Source organism: Phocoena phocoena, chromosome 6 (assembly GCF_963924675.1).
Source record: "Phocoena phocoena chromosome 6, mPhoPho1.1, whole genome shotgun sequence".
Taxonomy (NCBI): Eukaryota; Metazoa; Chordata; class Mammalia; order Artiodactyla; family Phocoenidae; genus Phocoena; species Phocoena phocoena.
Window position 1 is genome coordinate 61668802 of NC_089224.1, and position 20961 is coordinate 61689762.

General features: G+C 34.4%; 1 protein-coding gene across 2 annotated transcripts in view; it reads left to right on the forward strand.

Annotated features, from left to right (window-relative positions):
* The window catches only part of RFX3 (regulatory factor X3), a 157136-nt gene that overhangs the window by 25186 nt on the left and 110989 nt on the right, over positions 1-20961 (forward strand). For both annotated transcript variants that reach the window (XM_065878684.1, XM_065878685.1), the window contains exon 2: positions 19342-19439. In XM_065878684.1, coding sequence (XP_065734756.1) covers positions 19342-19439 — 98 coding nt within the window. The remainder of the gene's footprint in view (positions 1-19341; positions 19440-20961) is intronic.

Below are 20961 nucleotides of genomic sequence, written 5' to 3' on the forward strand. Positions count from 1 at the left end.
TTGTGGCCACATATCATTATGAAAACTTAATAAATTACTGCTTCATTTTTATGGGGGAAACACCTACTCCTCCCCCTAAATTACACACACACACACACAGACACACACACACAGACACACACAGACACACAAACACACAGAGGCATCTATTCTCAGTTTGGAATTAGTTACATTCTGTAATTGTGTTTTCATTATAGTCAAGAAGTATTTTACCTACATTTATTTTTTTGCCATTTAGTTTTTGGTGAGCTGCAATTTATTTACAGTGAAATACATGGATCTTAGGTGACACTATTCAGTGTGCTGTGAGAAGTGATTTTATCCCTATACCTATACTTTGTTCAAGATACGGGATATTTTTGTCATGCCAGACACTTTTCTGTGCCTCTTCCCAGCCCATCTCTGCCCTCCTCTCCCCTCATATCAATCCAATTGTGTCTTAGGCACTTCTCATTTACAGATTATATATTATTAAGTTTTGTTTCATTTTTTAAAAGCCATGTACCTCACAGAAGAATTTGAAGTTAAAGAGTTAACAATTTATTGAATACTGTTTTGAACTATTGATTAGGTAAGGACTGAATATTGATGTTACGATTCTATAAAGCTCCAAGATAGATCACATGCTAGTCCCCAAAACAAGCATCTTTTCTGACCACAATGCTGTGGGACTAGAAATCAACTACAAGAGAAAAACTGCAAAAAACACAAACAGGTGGAAGCTAAACAGTTTGTTTAGCCTGAACAACCAATGGATCACTGAAAAAATCAAAGGGGAAATTTAAAAATACCTGGAAACAATGAAAATGAAAACACAATGATCCAAAACCTATGGGATGCACCAAAGCAGTGCTAAGAGCAGTACTATCGTTTATAGCGATACAAGCTTACCTCAAGAAACAAGAAAAATCTCAAGTAAATAACCTAACCTTACACCTAAAGAAGCTAGAAAAATAAGAACAAACAAAACCAAAAGTTAGTAGAAAGGAAAGAAATCATGATCAGAGCAAAATTAAATGAAACAGAGACTAAAATTCAATAGGAAAGATCAATGAAACTAAGACCTGGTTCTTTAAAAAGTTACACAAAATTGATGAACCTTTAGCTAGACTTATTAAGAAAAAAAGAGAATTATTTAACATAGTTTTGGAAGTTTTAGCCACAGCAGTCAGAAAAGAAAAAGAAATAAAAGGAATCCAAATTGGAAAAGAAGAAGTAAAGCTGCCACTGTTTGCAAATGACATGATACTATACATAGAGAATCCTAAAGATGCTACCAGAAAACTACTAGAGCTAAACCATGAATTTGGTAAAGTAGCAGGATACAAAATTAATGCACAGAAATCTCTTGCATAGCTATATACTAATGATGAAAAATCTGAAAGAGAAATTAAGGAAACACTCCCATTTACCATTGCAACAAAAAGAATAAAATACCTAGGAATAAACCTACCTAAGGAGACAAAAGACCTGTATGCAGAAAACTATAAGACACTGATGAAAGAAATAAAAGATGATACAAACAGATGGAGAGATATACCATGTTCTTGGATTGGAAGAATCAACATTGTGAAAATGACTATACTACCCAGAGCAATCTACAGATTCAATGCAATCCCTATCAAACTACCAAAGGCATTTTTCACCAAACTAGAACAAAAAATTTCACAATTTGTATGGAAGCATAAAAGACCCCGAATAGCCAAAGCAATCTTGAGAAAGAAAAACGAAGCTGGAGGAATCAGGCTCCCTGACTTCAGACTATACTACAAGGCTACAGCAACCAAGACAGTATGGTACTGGCACAAAAACAGAAATATAGATCAATGGAACAGAATAGAAAGCCCAGAGATAAACCCACATACATATGGTCACCTTATCTTTGATAAAGGAGGCAAGAGTGTACAATGGAGAAAAGGCAGCCTCTTTAGTAAATGGTATTGGGAAAACTGGGCAGCTACATGTTAAAGAATGAAATTAGAACACTCCCTAATACCATACACAAAAATAAACTCAAGATGGATTAAAGACCTAAATGTAAGGCCAGACACTATCAAACTCTTAGAGGAAAACATAGGCAGAACACTCTATGACAGCAAGATCCTTTTTGACCCACCTCCTAGAGAAATGGAAATAAAAACAAAAATAAACAAATGGGACCTACTGAAACTTAAAAAGTTTTGCACAGCAAAGGAAACCACAAACAAGACGAAAAGACAACCCTCAGAATGGGAAAAAATATTTGCAAATGAAGCAACTGACAAAGGATTAATCTCCAAAATATACAAGCAGCTCATGCAGCTCAATATCAAAAAAAACAAACAACCCAATCCAAAAATGGGCAGAAGCCCTAAATAGACATTTCTCCAAAGAAAACATACAGTTTGCCAACAAACACATGAAAGAATGCTGAACGTCACTCATCATTAGAGAAATGCAAATCAAAACTACAATGAGGTATCACCTCACACCAATCAGAATGGCCATCATCAAAAAATTTACAAACAGTAAATGCTGGAGAGCATGTGGAGAAAAGGGATCCCTCTTGCACTGTTGGTGGGAGTGTAAATTGTTACAGCCACTGTGGAGAATAGTATGGAGGTTCCTCAAAAAACTAAAAATAGAACTACCATATGACCCAGCAATCCCACTGCTGGGCATATACCCTCAGAAAACCAAAATTCAAAAAGAGACATGTACCACAATGTTTATTGCATAACTATTTACAATAGCCAGGACATGGAAGCAACCTAAGTGTCCATTGACAGATGAATGGATAAAGAAGATCTGGCACATATATACAGTGGAATATTCCTCAGCCATAAAAAGAAATGAAATTGAGTTATTTTTAGTGAGGTGGATGGATCTAGAGTCTGTCATACAAAGTGAAGTAAGTCAGAAAGAGAAAAACAAATACCATATGCTAACACATATATATGGAATCTTAAAAAAAAAATGGTTCTGAAGAACCTAGGGGCAGGACAGGAATAAAGACGCAGATGTAGAGAATGGACTTGAGGACACAGGGAGGAGGAAGGGTGAGCTGGGCTGAAGTGAGAGAGTGGCATGGACATATATACACTACCAGTGTAAAATAGATAGCTTGTGGGAAGCAGCTCCAGAGCACAGGGAGATCAGCTGGGTGCTTTGTGACCACCCGGAGGAGTGGGTGGGATAGGGAGGGTGGGAGGGAGATGCAAGATGGAGGAGGTATGGGGATATATGAATATGTATAGCTGATTCACTTTGTTATAAAGCAGATACTAATACACCATTATAAAGCAATTATACTCCAATAAAAATGTTAAAAAAAAAGAAAAAAAAAGCCCAAGTCAATAAAATCGGAAGTGAAAAAGGACAAGTTATACCTGATACCACATAAATACGAAGGATCATAAGAGACTACCACTAACAATATATGCCTATAAATTGAGCAACCTAGAAGAAATGGACAGATTTCTAGAAACATACAACCTTCCAAGACTGAGCCAGGAAGAAAGAGAAAATATGAATAGACCAATTACCAGTAATGGAAAAATATGTGTAGTGTAATTTTTAAGAGTAATTTTTAATATTTGTACTTTTTGACTTTATAAATATTTTACAATTTGGGTTAATATGGAATTGAGCTCTATATATAGTTTACATGTACTCATCTGATAACTTTCTGGAGATCATTTAAAATGTTTTTGACTATTTCAAGTACCCAAACTGGCCATGTATACAAATTTAAAAAATTTATTTTTAATTAAAAAAAATAAAATTTGTCTGTAAACCTAATTCGTCATTGATTCAGCCCCAAATTAGTCATCAACCATTTTTTTGACCCATATCTTTAGTCATTTATCTTAGGCTTCAAAACATTTTTACTTTTGCTAATGTAAAAGTATTCTTCACCTAAATAGTTATCTAATGTAATATGTCGTCAGTGCTTACAAGGCCCCATCTTTTTACTTCTTTGGAAGCAGCCTTTCATGGTAGAATGTTTTTTCCTACCATTCCAATGAATTTTATTCTTTAAAATAGCATATGGGTGGAGCTATTAAATGAATAAGTCATAAAGTAAAGAAAAATAAAATGCATTTATTTAGGAATAATATGAGAACTGAACTTTCTTACTCCCTTCGCTATCACCTTCTTCTTTTTGCTGTTTTTCTCCCCTAATGTGCCATTTGCCTGTGTGGTTTTTTGGGTTTTTTTTCTTGTTCATTGGCAACTTAGAGCTATTTGTTGAATTTCAGTTTGTGCTCGCCTCCTTTCCTTCATCAAATCCTTATTGAGGGTTTACTATGTTCCAGGCATTGTGATAGAGGATAAAGAAGAAACAGGTATTGTTCCTGCCTTCATGGGGCTTACATACAAAACACAATTCTCTCTCTCTTCTCTACATCAGAACTAGCTTTGTTTTTGTGGGGAAGTTACTTGTACTAAGATGTAAATGGATGGCAAAATATGAAATTTAAATTATCAACTACAGTGCTTAGGAATGGGCAAAGCATTAGCTCAAAGGGATCATTCTCCCTTTGCATGAGGTTCCATGCAAATCATCAGGTTCCATGATTTGTATGAGGTTCCATGCAAATCATCAGGCAAATGGTAAGTAGAGTTTAGATGTGCTTTCCCAACAACTGTTAAATTGACTGCAATATGTGCTACCAACATGCAGGGACAACTTGGTGGTTAGATCAATAATACCTTTTGTTTACTGAGTGAAAAACCATGGAGACATCAAAGAAAATCAATTAAGGAAATAAGATCCCTGTCCATCGTCCTGATAAGACCATCTGTTAAAATTTCAAGAAAGATAATGGTTCCTTAGTCTATCACTACACTTCTGTTATTTGTATTTCATAGAAATTGGCATTTTGAGGAGAGCAGTATTGGAGAAGTCAATAATTTTAAAAATCATTTTTGACTAAGAAACAACTTTAAAATTTATTTTAGACAATGCGTGAGTTTTCTTTTTAATTAACTCTCATAACATTGTTTTAATAGTTCTAACAAGTAGCTAACCATTATTCCATGTTATAGCATTTTCTTTAAATTCTTTCTACTCTATTTTTACTTCCCTCTAATTTGTTTTCAGATTCTAAAACTTAATGTTTCTCTCAATTCCATCAAAATTAAAATCGTGATCTTTCATATTCACTAAACTTTTTTCTTTTTGTATTTATTCCTTTGTTTTAAAAATTTTACCCAAGAACTATATGCAACACATTTTGTTAAAGAGGATTGAAATAGTATAGAAGCATGCAGACAGAATAAGTGAAGCTTATTTTATTGTCAGTCTTGTCATTGAGTACCATTATAATTTTCTTTCAACATATCTTCTGAAAAATTATATAATTCAGCCATATACCAGTTCAAAATTCTCTAAGCATAGCACAGGGAGATCAGCTCAGTGCTCTGTGATGACCTACAAGGGTCGGATAGAGAGGGTGGGAGGGAGACTCGAGAGAGGGGATATGTGGACATGTGTATGCATATGGCTGATTCACTTTGGTGTACAACAGAAACTAACACAGTATTGTGAAGCAGTTATACTCCAGTAAATATCTATTAAAAAAATTCTCTAAGCTGATTTCAGAGTATGCATAATTCTGTATTTCTGAAGAGTATGAAGAGTTTTAGAAATTTAACATACTGTGTAATAAAGTGCATTTTCACTTAAAGGCAAAGGTAAATAGTGCAGTAATTTATACCAGTGGATTGACAGTGTTGATTAATTACTATTTTACTAAAATATTGTATTTGCCTTTAAACATTGTAGTCACTATAGATAATGACTGAAAGAAACTTGGTTATTGTATATATCCTGGCCTCTTGTGAAATAGATTTTGGATTCTAGCGTTTGATAACAGTATTCTCCTAATTTTCATTAGGTGATTTACGCAATGACTTTTGAGGTTCTTTTTTGTCCTTTGATATTTTTGTTTTTGATTTACTGTGTACCTTAAATATTCAAACTTTTACAGGAAGAATTAGCCTTTTATTTCCCCAAAGTCTTAAAATTTAGCAGGAAATTAAAGATTTTGGTTGGCCTATATGTCTTAATTAGGGACTATTAATGCAAATACAGGTGAGGAAGGGGGAAGTGGTTCTGAGTGTATTTTCTTTTCCCTCGGAATCCTGAAAACCCATGGAGGGGGAAAGTGGTAATAACAATTGCTTTGGAGTCTATCTGGATTAGTTTCCTATTGCTGTGTAACAAATTACAACAAATTTAGTGGCTTAAAACAACACCCATTTATTATCTCATAATTTCTATAAATCATAAGTCTGGGGGGACTCAACTGGGTTCTCTGTTCTAGGTCTGAGAAGACTGAAATTAAGGTGTCTGTCACACTGGGCTTTTATGTAGTGGTCCTAGGGAAGAATTCACTTTCAGGCTCTTTCAGGTTGTTGGGGAGAATTCATTTCCTTCCTTTCAGTTATAGAGGACTGAGGTCTCTGTTTTCTTGCTGGCTGTCGGCTGGGGTGTGCTCTCTGCGCCTAGAGGCTGCCCACATCACTTCTCACGTGGCCTCTCCTTCTGCAAACGTGCATGTTGAAGCGTTCTCTGCTTTAACTCTCTGACCTCCTCTTCTGCCACCAGCCAGAGAAGCACTCTAATTTGAAAGGCTTATGAGGCTGGGTCAGTCCCAATTTTAAGCTAATCGTGGCATGTAACACAATCACGGAAGAGATTTCTCATCACTTTCGTAGGTTACAGGGATGCAGGTTTGGAATCTGAGAGATTTTTAGAATTCTGCCTACGATATCACTTCAAAAAATAGCATCAGTCTTCATAATAGGTCACTCATAACCAGTGAGCTGGGGGAAGCATGTAACTCAACATATGAAAGGCCATTAAGGAGGCCTAAATGTTAAAATGAGATTTTTGCTGCAAAGGATATATGGTGAGATTACTATGTTTAGGCAGTCTGGATGGGCAGACTCAGTCTTATACAGAATTCATTTCTCTCCCAAACAAATGCATAATTTCAATATAATCCAATCAAAACATCAAACAGGGTTTTCTTAAAAGTTGAAAAGCTAATTCATGGAAGAGATTATAGAAAAGAAGAGCTGTGAAGGACTTGTTCTACCAATCTTATAAAATACTACAAAGCTATAGTAATAAAAACTGAGTGGTAACAGACCAGGAGTAAATAAACAGATCCATGTATAAATGAGAACTTAGTTCATGATAAATATACCCTTTCAAATTAAAAAAAAGATAATGCAGTAAATGGTGTTGAGAAAAATTAGTTATCTGTTTAGAAAAAAATAAAGGTATACCTTTGTCTTAATACCCCAAATAGATTGTAGAACTAATCAGTTTTAAAACTGCAAAACCAATAGAAACAAAATCAGGAGACTATTTTTTTATAATGTTAAAAAGGGGAAGATCGTCTTACGTAGAATATAAAACATCACAAGGCTTATAGGAAAGGCGTTGATATATTTGGCCAAGTAATAGTTAATAAACACCATAAAAAGAGTTAAAGGAAAAATATATATTAAATAAATTGGAGTAAAAATTTCATCATGTTTAACAAGATCCTGTAAATCATTAATGGAAGACAAGCAATGCAATAGATAAATGGACATAAGATATGAATAGACTATTCACACAACATGAGAAACCAATTGCCAGTAAACATATGGAGAGGATCAACTCTATAGAATGTTTGATTAAAAACTAGATCTATTCCTTCTTTATAGCACTTTTTTTATAATAGAAAAAAAGTAGCCTGAATATTCATAAATAGTGGAATGGTTAAGTAAGTTTTATCTATACTATAGCATACTATGAAACCAATAAAAATAGTTGTACATGCATGTACACACAGACACACATACATACACACTTGAAAAGAGCTCCAAGATGTATTGTTAAGTGAAGAACAGTAAGTAGCAGGAGAACACATTATCTGGTTCATATATGTACTATTGAAAAAAAAGGTATTTTATCAGATACATAGAATGTTCAGGTGTGTATTTTCCCTTATATTCAGGTTGGGCCCTGTGGCATATTCTGGATAGTAGTTGGTGAGTGTATTATTTGTGAGTCAAGGCATTTAGGAGCTGTGATGCCACCTCTATAATCTTTAGCTCCTCTGAGGCTACATCAGGATGACACAACTACAAAGTGGTAGAGCCTTGTTAATCAGAGTACCCTCTGTTAGATGAGTAACTTAGGAGTTAAAGCACTGAGTTTTGGGGGCTGTTTGTTGTTGCAGTTGGTGCTAACTCTTCTGCTCCTGGCTAGCACAGAGACAAAAATGCACATGAAGGTGAATTTATTGGTAGGATGTTGGAGGACTGCATGCTGTCCTATGGTTGGTTAATCAGGTTGGTCATTATGTCCAGGAACAGGAATAGCCGGAAGTGAGTGTGAGCATAAAGCAGGAGGCAATCACATTTTACCCTGATTTTCTTTTTGTTTGAATCATATGCAACTGTATTTATGTGTAAATTTTATTATGAAAATATTAGGATAAGTAAAATAAAATATTGCTAAAAAGTAGGTGATATGCCAAGTTTGCTTCAAAATTAACTTGACCCTTGCTATGGTAGTATTACGGCTACTACTCATTTTGTTTAGGAGTTTAGGTAACTAATAAGTTGATACAATGAAGTAACTAATTGTTTCAATTCATGTATGAAATAAGTTTGCTAAAGTGGAAAGTCTTTTGGTGAAACTCTTATTATTAAAGAGTATGATTTATAGCATATGATATGTAGTATAGTATTTTTAATTTTCAGTCCTTTGCAGACTGCTTAATGACTTTGCTTTTTCCGAAGTCCACTATATAGTTATTTTTTACTTAGCCAGTTTTCTGTAAAATTACTTAAATGAATTCATTTAATAAGGAGAACCTTATATTTCTACCAGAAATGAAAAACTAGTATCCCTTGACATAAATGGAAGATAAACATAAAATTAAATACAGTAAAAATGAAATAATATTACATGATTTGGCTAACTGCTTTTGCTTGACAACACCCAACACTGGGGCCTACTTTCCTTTAAAAAGTGAGATTGTTAGCCTCAGAGGTGGTAAAGACTGAGACCTTCTCCTTGACCTATCAGAATGCTTTAAAAATAATTGAAAATGGAACAAATTCTTAGGATATGGTTCATAGTTATTTACTCTCTTGCCTATGTATCACCAATGTCATTAATCCCACATTTGGGGAAACACTGGTATTATAGGAAGAATTCTAGGATTGGATTCAGAATACCTAGCATCATTGCTACTTGTCACTTACCATGTCTTTGGGTTGTCACTATGTCTTTGAACTTATGTCACTGTTTATAAAATGGGGGCAAAAATGCCTACCATCTTTAATTCATCTCAGAATTTTTGTGAGGAACAAATGAGATAATATTGTATATCACTATTAATAATAGTTTTAGTAGTAGTTTAACAATAGTATATAACTAAGGAATTCTATTATTTTAAGTTACAGTGCTTTGACTACCAACACCTAAGTTTAATAATTCATTCTCTTAGTTCTGTGTACTCCACCCCAAGGGAGTCAGCATCTCTCTTGCAAATATGCTTCATTACCATAGACACTGGGAGCACGTGTGAATCTGCATCTATGCCTTCTCACCAGGGAAGACATTTAAAGTGCATACTCTGATGGTCAGTCTAGAGTTGCAAAATGTATTTTATGCATAGCTAGATCTTCTGATGTGCTGCTTACATTTATTGATATTCTAAGTTTCTATAGTTTGATTTAGTACTAGAGAGACTAGAGAAGCCTCCTATTCTAAAGACTTGTCCTAATACTGCAGCAAGATTGGAATACTGAGCTCATTTGCTCTTTCTGGCAACCAGAGTGGTGTTTAGTAAATTTCTTCCCCCAGAAATTATTACTTAGTTTAGTAGAATCTTAGTATTGGTCTGTCCTGCTGGACCCCAAGGGGAATAATGTTTAAGACAGTGTTAGAATCATGACAAAAAATGTTCCTCACTTGTAGGAAGTAGTTGTAACTTTGTTCTTTTTGACTCACAAAAATGGCTTTATATATATTTTATGTAATATCTATCAAATTTGTCATTGAGAAATCCTTATAAACTAAATCTATTCTGAGTCACATCCCTGCTACTAAAAACACTTACCCTCTTGCCTTTGGAAACTTGCTTCACCTTTTCCAGTTAGCTCCTGCTCTTTGATGTTAATCAGGTATTTTTTGGGAGATAGATGGTAGGCAGGTAGGGATGATTTATTGAACTCATTCACTCCCAATTGATTCCCTCAGTTTCATATGGTCAGAAGTGCAAGAAAATGAGCCAGGACCTTAATCACTAACTACATTATTAGCCTTCATATGACTCTACTTGAAGTCCAAGTGTAGCAGTAATGTTTACACTTTCATAATAACTTCTAGTTGCCTATAGCAATCACATAGTTTTAGTAAATAATTCCTGTACATTTCATGTTTACCTCTGGCCCTGTTGAAGAAGCAGAGTTTGTGATGTTTGTTGGATTTGAATGTGCTAGAAGCATCATTTATTTACATAAAGTCTACTATGAGAAAAGTATATCCAAAAATCTGAGTGTTTCTGAAAAAAAAAAATGGGAGAGCTACATAGTTTATAAGTGAGAGAGTTAACTAACACAGGGACAGTGAGTGAATTTACAATGTAAATGAACAAATTCCTTTTTTACATAAAATGAACTCTGTCATTTCAATGAACAATATCCTGTTTTCCAACAGTTCACATTCATCACATTCTTTGAAGTGGAAGGCTACCAGTCTTAGAAGATTAAACAGGAATTTTGTAGTTATCACTGCATATCCCAGGAAGAACTTTGTAAATTAACATTAAAGATCTAGGGAAACGTCTTGTTCTTTCTCAGCAAACACAAGGAGAGACTTTAAGTAACATTTTTTTCTAACCTGTCCTGTCACTTAACCATGTTCTTTGTTCACTGTGATCTTGTGATCATAATGTATAAACATCCGGTACCTGCAAATAATTTTCAGCATTCAAAATATTTGTAGGATTCTTTGTTGGCAAGATTTATTAAAAAGTATTGTAATGTATAATTTACTTTACTTTTAACCAAGACTAAAAAAATGGCTTTAGGTTTTTGTTTTTTTTTAAAAATACTTTCTTGCTTTAATCATCCAGAATATACTAGGACTAGGCTTGCTTTTTTTTTTTTAACATCTTTATTGGGGTATAATTGCTTTACAATGGTGTGTTAGTTTCTGCTTTATAACAAAGTGAATCAGTTATACGTATACATATGTTCCCATATCTCTTGCGTCTCCCTCCCTCCCACCCTCCCTATCCCACCCCTCCAGGCGGTCACAAAGCACCGAGCTGATCTCCCTGTGCTATGCGGCTGCTTCCCACTAGCTATCTACCTTACGTTTGGTAGTGTATATATGTCCATGCCTCTCTCTCGCTTTGGGCTTTAGGTTTTTGATTTCTGTTCCCATAACCGTGCCTGTAAAGGAAATTAGTTTTCCCCTTATGCTCGTTTCTTTTGTTGCATCTTTTCTTCTAGCAACACGTACTCACACTGTACTCATTGAACTTTTTGACTTATCTTTCCTCAATCCCTTCAATTCCCTACAGTTTTACTGGTCCAGAAATATTGAATTAGTTCCGTTCCTTCTCTTTTCTCACAAGGTGGCTTTTCTAATTAACTCTCTGCTGCTACTCTGGATGTCTTACTTCCCCCCTGCCCTTTTATTAATAGCTGTTCCAGTGTAGATCCTTTTCCTTCTGCTTCACTTTTGGTCAGTCACATAGCAGCCTCTAACATAGCTGTTCTAATATCCCATGTTTTTAATCTGCTAAGAGCTCTTTCATATCTCTTGTGAGTCTATTAAAGTCATCTTAATGCAGTTTTTGACTGTTCTCAGTACTAAGGTTTGAAATGTTTTGTGCCAACCACGTGTGGAAGGAATGCTTTTATACAAGAAAGGCAATGAAGATCTTGACATAATAAAGACACTTTTACAAAGAGATTAGTATTGTTCTTAGCTGACTAATAAGCTTAACAATTATAAATGATTTCATTTACTATTGAAAAGGATTTCTGTTTTGAAGTGTGATTCATTTTATTTTTCTTGAAGCACATCCAAAACAACATATTGTATAAATTTGTCCTGAAAATCTACTAACTGATTCTGTTGAACTAGCACATTTTCCTGTGGTACCCAGTTTGTTTTGGTATTCACTCCTTTTTATAAATAATAAGAATTATAAAAATTCACAAAAATAAGCAAATGCATTTGTAATACTACATTTGAATAGTAATAGGAGGTGCTTCCATTTAAACATGTATTAGTAAGATAGTGTTAAGTTGCTTGATTCATCTAGTGTATGAATGTAAATACATTGTTGCATATATTTATACTGGGGGATATTTTTTTCCTTCAGATGCCAGAGAATGGATCAATTTCTTGTACAGAATGTTGTTATGGTTTGACTTCATTACCGCCAACATTCTGATATGTACTAGGTAGCCTTTTAGAAATTAGCCCAAGGTCCTTTTTATTAAATGAACAGTTAATTGTAGAAATTGTTGATTATTTCTGTTAATTCCACCTTTGTCCATCTCTTTTCAGTTCATATTTTCACGACTTTGTTGTTTATTAAAATTCAAGTGGTGAAAAATATTTGTTCATTCTCTTAGGAAACACTTCTGAGAATTTATCCTGGGAAAGACAATGAAATTAAGAGAAAATTAATTTCTTATAGAGTTTATTTAATCATCTCCTTCCTTTCCCCTGAGGACTTGGATAGGGTAAGCAGTAAAATGTGACAGTTTATAGATTTCACAAAGATGGATGGAAAATACAGTTATTGGGAATAGTAATGACATGCCTACAGGATGCTAGTTTCCCCATATCTTTCAGAATTGCTAACCTGAGCAGTTCCTGCACTGCAGTATGGCAAATAAAATAAAAAATAAACTTTTCATAGATAACTATTTAGTAAATATTTGAATAGAAATTAATATTTAACATAAGGACAGTATAGAATAATATTTGAACAAATTTGAACCACAGTTAATTATTTTAGGAAAGAGAAAATAGCATACAACTTCCTTTAAAATTTTTACCTTTGGTCTTTAATGATACATTAAAGGCCATTAAAAGTAATCACATCAGTTCACTTTGGAATAATAAGCATTCCTTCGTTTTTGTTTTTGCTTCTTAATGAATACACATCCACATTTAGAAGATACTATAAACTTCACAAATATTCACTGGGAATTTCCCTTGCTAGGTGCAGGGCATTATTTAATATTGAGCAATAAATATAGTGTGTTTACACTATGTTGGGTCTTTGAGAATATATCACAATATAAAAAATGCTCTATGTGTGCACTTCCATCCTGTGACTGGATTTATAAGTCTCAATAAAGTTATTCTGTATACATAGCTCTCTTCCTGGATCCGAATAATTTTAATTTGAGGTAGAAAGCATTTCTGTGGCTCTCCAATGCACGTTTACTAATAATAGAGCCCTACTGTCCCCTCCCCCCCACAAAGGAAAGAAAATCAAATAACCCTCAACTAAAATCTAAATAAAAGACTGAAGGACCTTAACTTTTAATTGGTGAAATGAGACATGTATACATAAGGTAGTTATTTTTCCTTTCTCCTTTCTTTTTTACCCGTCTTTTACTTCCTTCACTATCATTATACCCTTGAAAGAATACTTTCTCAAACTACAGGCAATGCCATCTCTCATCACTAACTTCTTTCAAAGGCCCCTTTGGCCCAGTTTCTAATGATTAGTCGACAAACCATACTTACTGGATATTAATGAAAATAGTGTTACCTCCAAAATATGCTATAATTCAGTATTTTTAGTGTTTTTCTAGTTTCTATTTAAGTAAATAGGTCTTCTGTTTACTTCATCAGTTCCTTAACTTGGTAGATAATGCAAAGAATTATGCCCTATTTTTATGCTGTACTGTAAAGTCTCAGTGTAATCAAGAGACGTATTTATATATTGATGTCCTAGATGAGTTAGCCAGCATCTATCCAGAATTCTTTTCCAAGATTCTTGACACTTTCTGAGTTTCATTTCTACTTTAATTACAGAATCTCATGATTTGAAGGAACCCTTGATGAACATTTATTGTGCATATTTATGGCTGAAGCCAAGTGGGATATAAAGATGAAAATTACACAGATGTAGAAGACAAGATTCATATTTTGAAGTATTTAAGAATGTCTCTCATTATTCAAGATGTATTATAATTATCATCTATGCCATGCTTTGTATTTATGTTTAATAGTTTTGGATTCTCATAAAAATTCTTTATGATAGAGTAGATACAATTTTTATTTTACACACAAAGAAATTATTACTTAAAGAAGTGAATTGACTATCCCAATATATAAAGAGCAAGTGTCAGCATAAAGACTTAAAATCAGTTCTCCTGTTTCCAAATCAACTGAATATGCCACCACACCATATTGGCCCCCATGAAGGAAACCAATTAAGGACATTTGATTCTTTCAGTTTTTGCTTCATGTTATTTTGAAACTGTTCTTAGATGCAAAGACATATAAGATATATTATTTATTCTTGATAATTTTCTTGATGAAATTTCCCTCTTTATCTTTGGTAATATTGGTTGTCTTGAAGTCTACTTTGACTGATACTAATATAACCAGTCTTTCTTGTGATTGGTGTTTGCAAAAGCCTGTCTTTTTATATCCTTTTATTTTTAACCTGTCTTTGTATATTTAAAATGTGTTCTGGTGGAGAGTATATAGTTAGGGTTTACATTTTTACCCATTATGACAGTCAGGATTTAAACTGAGTATAATTATAGATATGGTTGCATTTAATTCTAGCTTCTTGTTATTTTCTGTTTGTTCCATTTGTTCTTCTTTTATTTCCTCTATTTCTGCCTTCTATTGGATATACTGAGTGTCTTCTAGTATTGCATTTTATCTCCTTTATTGACTATCCTATTTTTTAATATGGTGTTTATATCTTTAATTGATCACAGCCTGTGTTCAAGTAATACTACACTACTTAACATATAAGAATCTACAAAAGTGTGTTTTCCTTTCCCTCTCCCCTCTTTTGTGCTATTTTTGTCATACATACATTTCATTTCTACATATGTGGTAAGTAAACCCTGGTATACACATATTGCTATTTTTGCTTTACATAGGCAGTTACCTTTTATAGAAATTAAAAGATGAGAAAACAAACAAAAAACCCTTTACCTACGAAGTTACCATTTCTAGTGCTCCTCATTTCTTTGTATAGGTCTAGTTTTCCATCTGGTATTATTTTTCTTCAGTCCAAAGGGCTTCCTCTGTGGCTACCTTCACTGGACATCTGCTAGAGCAGGATGAATTCTCTCAGTTTTTGTCTGAGAAAGGATTTCCTCTTCATTTTTGAAGATATTTCACTGGTTGTAGGATTCTTGATTGAAATTTTCCTCTCACTGCTTTAAATACGTTGTTTGATTATCTTAGGCTTGCATTATTTTTGACTGGGAAGTTTTCAATCATTCTGATACCTGTTGCGTTGTACATAATGCGTCTGTCTTCTGTCTTGCTTAAAAATTTTTCTCCTTAATACGGGTTTTTAGCACTCTAATTATGATGCACTTTGGTGTGGTTTTCTTTTTCTATACATTGGCATATGTTAAGCTTCTTACAATGTTTATAGTTTTAATAAAATTTGGATGTTTCTACCACTTTTTCTTCAAATATATTTTCTGTTCTTCTTCTTCTGGGACTATAGTTATACTGTTTTAGACTACTTGATATTGTTCCATAGTTCATTGGTTCTCTATTCTTCATAATTTCCTTTTTTTTCTCTGTTCTTCAGATAGTTTTTACTGCTAGGTTTTCAACTTGACTTGTCTTTTCTTCTGCATTATGTAATCTGCTCTCAATTCCATTCAGCAAATTTTTCATTTCAGGTACTGTATTTTTCAACTCTACAAATTTGACTTGGTTCGTTATAGCTTCTTTTTTTCTCATCATGTTTGTGTTTTCCTTTAAATCTTAAGTGTATTTAGAACAGCTGTTTTAATGTCTCTGTCTGCCACTTCATATCTTCCATTTCTAGATTTGTTTCTATTGATTGATTTTCTTCCTGGTTATATATCACATTTTTCTGCTTCCTCATGTGTCTAATAGTTTTTTTTGAATGCTGGACATTATGGTTCTTATGGTTTTATATGTCTGGATTTTGATGTCTTCCTTTAAAAGTGTTAAATGTAGTTCTGTGTAGGCAGTTACTTGTGGATATTATCAAGGCTTTTCTTTCAGATTTGTTAGGATGGACCTGAAGTAGTCTTTATTCTAGACCTAATTTAGCCCTTCTGCTAAGGCTCGCTCTGCCCTTCTGGTGTTTCTACAGAATGCCCTAGGTGTTCAATAAGGTCATGTCACTGTGGATGGTCAGAATTTGAGCATCTCTGCCCCGCTACACACGTGCAGCTTGTATTCAACATCAGAGTCAAGGGGATCTCTGTGAACATTTCTGGATCTATATCTCTGCTTAAGTTCCTTTCTGATACTGCCGCCAAACTTCAGGTGACTCAGCTTTCCCAAATTCAGTATCTGTGTCCTCACCCCAGTGAGATCATGATGCTCTGCTTCGTTTCTCCATTCTTGCTCTGCACTCTGATTACATCCAGGTCAAAAGCTAAGATCATTATAGGGTTCACATTACTTGTTTTCCTTCTTTTAAGGAACACAATCTTACGATACATTTTGTTGAATGACTGAAAACATTGTTTTACATATTTTGTCTGCTTATCTACTTGTTTAGTTGGGGGGGAGAGCATTTCCAGTAGTATTTACTCCATCATGGCCAGAAGTGGAAATCCTTCCATATATCGAGATATATATTTGATATGATAGATACAAGATACGAATTCATAAAGGATATTAGTCACATCATCTCTTCCATCTCATTTTTAAAAAATTTATTTATTTATTTGTTTTTATTTTTGGCTCTGTTGTGTCTTCATTTCTGTGGGAGGGCTTTCTCTAGCCACAGAGAGTGGGGACTACTCTTCGTTGTGGTGCGCAGGCTTCTCATTGTGGTGGCTTCTCTTGTCGCGGAGCACGGGCTCTAGGCATGTGGGCTCAGTAGTTGTGGCTGGTGGGCTCTAGAGTGCAGGCTCAGTAGTCATGGCACATGGGCTTAGTTGCTCCGCGGCATGTGGGATCTTCCCAGACCAGGGATTGAACCCGTGTCCCCTGCGTTGGCAGGTGGATTCTTAACCAGTGCACCACCAGGGAAGCCCTCTTCCATCTCATTTAATGTCGCTCAGCAAAGTAACCATTTTTAGAAGTTTGGTGTGCCTCCTTCTATTTTCCTTTACATATTTAAGTACATTTGTATGCACATGTGCCCATGTATGCAGATATATACATAAATCAAATTACACTGTAGGTATTTTTCAGCAACACCCTTTTTCACTTAGAATATGTTTTAGAGATCTTGCTATTAAAGTGTGTATCAGTCTTACTTAATCTTTTAACATCAACCATATATTCTACAGAATGGTTTCCTATATTTATTTAATTACTCTGCTTTTCACAGTCATTAAGGTTTTTCCTTCTAACTTCTTGCTCTTATAAACTGTATTTTTAAAAATAATATTGTACAGCAACTCTTCAGATGGTGAATGCTTCTGTAGAAGAAATCACAAAGATGTCAAATAGTTTGCCTGTTGCTTTCCTGAACAGTTTTTACATATTTATATTACTCCTAAATAATAAGACCCAGGGATTTTTTAAGAAATAGTTGATTTCAGATCTAGGACAGGAAATACAAGAGGTAGGTCTGGTCCATCTTATCGTAACAGAAAGCATGGGAGTTAGAGAAAGATTACTGTAGTCATGTCAAAAGACACAGGATACAGTTTGAAGGGATTATCACTGGTCAAAGATGGGACAATTTTAGGGGAAAAAAGACTGCTGTGTTTAAAAAATCAAGTACAGTATGTTCAAAAGTTAAAAATCATAAGGATACAAGCAAAATCAAACTAAAAGCAACATTGGTCACCTTGGGGAGGGAGCTAGGGGGAAAAATCATTATTCTGAGTACTGGTAAATAATGAATCATGCATTTATCCTATTCTTCCTGTACAAACCTTATTTCAGAGTAAGCAAATACGAGTAAGAGGAATTCCTTTATAGAATTCTACTAATAAATAAAGAGGAAATAACAGAATCAGATTACCATAAGATTGCAGCCTTTTATTAATTGAAATAATCCCTCTAGAAAATGATCATCAATGACTAGTGATAACCTCAGGTAAAACATGGATAGGAAACATTATAATCAATGTATCCAGCTGACAACACCTGAACCCCCTGATCAAATAATATTGCAGAATGAGAGACAGCCAGCTGTTCTATGGCAACCTATATGATACAATAAGAAGTACACAGCTTTTTAAAAATTGAATCTATTCAAGGCCCTTGATGTAACTACTCATTTATAGGAAATACGAAGATAGAGGAATTTATTAAATGACATCTCAGGGATGCTATCAGCCAAATTTAACATTCTAGAAATTCTACTAGATAAATGATCCAGTTTTTTCAATAACTAATAGTCAAGATATAAAAAGGATGGGAAACTGTTAGAAATTAAAAGAGAAAGATAGGAAATATCAACTGGATGTAACATGTAGACCTTGTTTGGATCTGATTTGAACAAGCGAACTCTAAGAAGACATTGGAATAATTAGAGAAATTTGAACAATCACTGGGGTTTATATGATATTAAGGAATTGTTAATGTTTTATTTCTGATGTTAGTATTGTGTTCATGTTAAAAGTAGCTCTTTTCTCTTAGGAAAAAAGTGAAATATTACCAGTGAAATGATGCAAGTTCTGTACTTACTTTTAAATAATCCTGTGAGGGGCTAAAGGGGAAGGTCTAGTGACATTTATTTATCTTGGATGATGATTACATGGGGTTTATTATAGTATTTTTTCTATGTATAAGTGTTTGAACTTTTCCATTGTGAATTTCTTAATTTAAAAATACATGTAGCATTCACAAGCCAGGTGAAGAGAATTTCATAAATCATCAAAATAAGTGCGGAGCTTTCAGAATTTCACCCTAAACACTTTAAGTGTGTATGTACATATATACCTGCAAGAATGTTACAGAATTTATTTGCATAAATGTTACAGTTGATTTGGACTCAACATGCACTTATCTTGAAATTAGCATGAACCTAACAGTTTTCATCATAAAACATTCTCATGTTTATCAACACCCTAGAGAAATCTTTGAGGTAAATCTAATGCTGTATATTCATTCTATTGTATCTGCCGCTCACCAAAGTCCTAATATTTGCTTTCCAGGTGCAGCAGGTACAGACTGTGCAGCAGGTACAGCATGTCTATCCAGCTCAGGTGCAGTACGTGGAAGGAAGCGACACTGTCTATACCAATGGAGCAATGTAAGTTTATGTATGGGAGTTGTATTCATTCTCCCGCTACCTCGGTTAGAGAAAAGTAAGGTACTTTCTGACACCTTCTACTTGTCCCAAAGTGATGTTTGAGCTTAAGCCGATGTATGTTCGCTAAGAACAATGTTCACCAATAAGGTGAATTTTTATGTACGTGTTTTCTGTAAACTAATATAAAATTACTATATTAGGAGGGTTTTTTGCATTTATTAAATAGGTGCTTACTTTACATAAAAGTGCCTGGTACTCAATAAATCTTATTTTCCTGTCTGAACTTCTCCTCCCCCTAAAACTCCCAACCCATCTCCTTTGCATCAACAGTAATGTTAATTTGTACATTTATTTCATTTGAGCTTTTCAGACACTTTGGGTTAAGATTCAGGATGTTATTATAAATAAAGGGACTAATAACTATTATAAGTCACCAGGTTTGTTTTCATTTACCACAGATTTTTGTTTGCAGTCTGTTGGATCTCTAAGTTCTAAAATGAATTCAGATTCTCTCATTGACTCTTCTGTGTGCCCTAGGTTGATAACCTCTGCTTTCTTTAGTCTTACTGCACCTACTCCGTGGGTGATTTCATAGATTCCCATGACACCAACCTGTAACTCCATGAGGGCAGGGATTTTTGTCCGGTTTTTGTTGTTGTTGTTTTTGTTCCACTGCAATAAATCTAACACCAGAAGAGTGTATGGTGTGTAGAAAATGCATTTATTGTTACCTATTATTATAACTAAACAACTTAAAATCCTGGTTTAACTATGTATTCGTTTTATAATCATGGTCAAAGTACTTAACTATTCTGAGCCTTTTTTACTCTTTCCTGGGAAGTGGGAGGGTAATTGCCTTACTCTTTCTGGATTGTTCTGAGGATTTAAGGCTATGTATGTAAAGCAACTAGCACAGGGCCTGGTATACAGTAGATGATACAAAACTGAAAACTCTTCATTGATCTTGACTGTCTCTCTTTTCTCATTGCTTTTGGTCACTGAATCTGCCTAAATCACCACTGCCTTTAAATCTCCATTACCTATAAAATAAAGTGGAACTCTCCACCTTGGCATTCTCCCCCTTCCTACCTCTCTAGCTTCATCTTCCACCTGTTCTAGGAACAACCAACTTTGTGCTTGTTTCCCCAAATACTCTCCTTTCACACCTCTGTATTTTTGGACATGTGGTTTGTTTTCTCTGCTGGAATATCATTCTCTGCCTTTTCTCTTTCCTTCCAAAACCACTACCCCCAATATAGCGATATCTTTATAGACTAACACACCACCCCCTCCCTTGAGACGTGGACCCTGGCTCTCCTCTGTGGTTAACTTATTTGTCCCCTGTACGGTAAAGACAGCACTATACCCAGACTTCCACTACCGCATGGTGCTATGAACACTTATTTATATTTATCACACTAAGAAGAACTCTCCCTGAATGGGAACTGTTGTCATTTTGTTATTTTATTTACATCTATTTAGGTGATTGATACATAGTAAAGGGTCAATACATTTCTGTTAC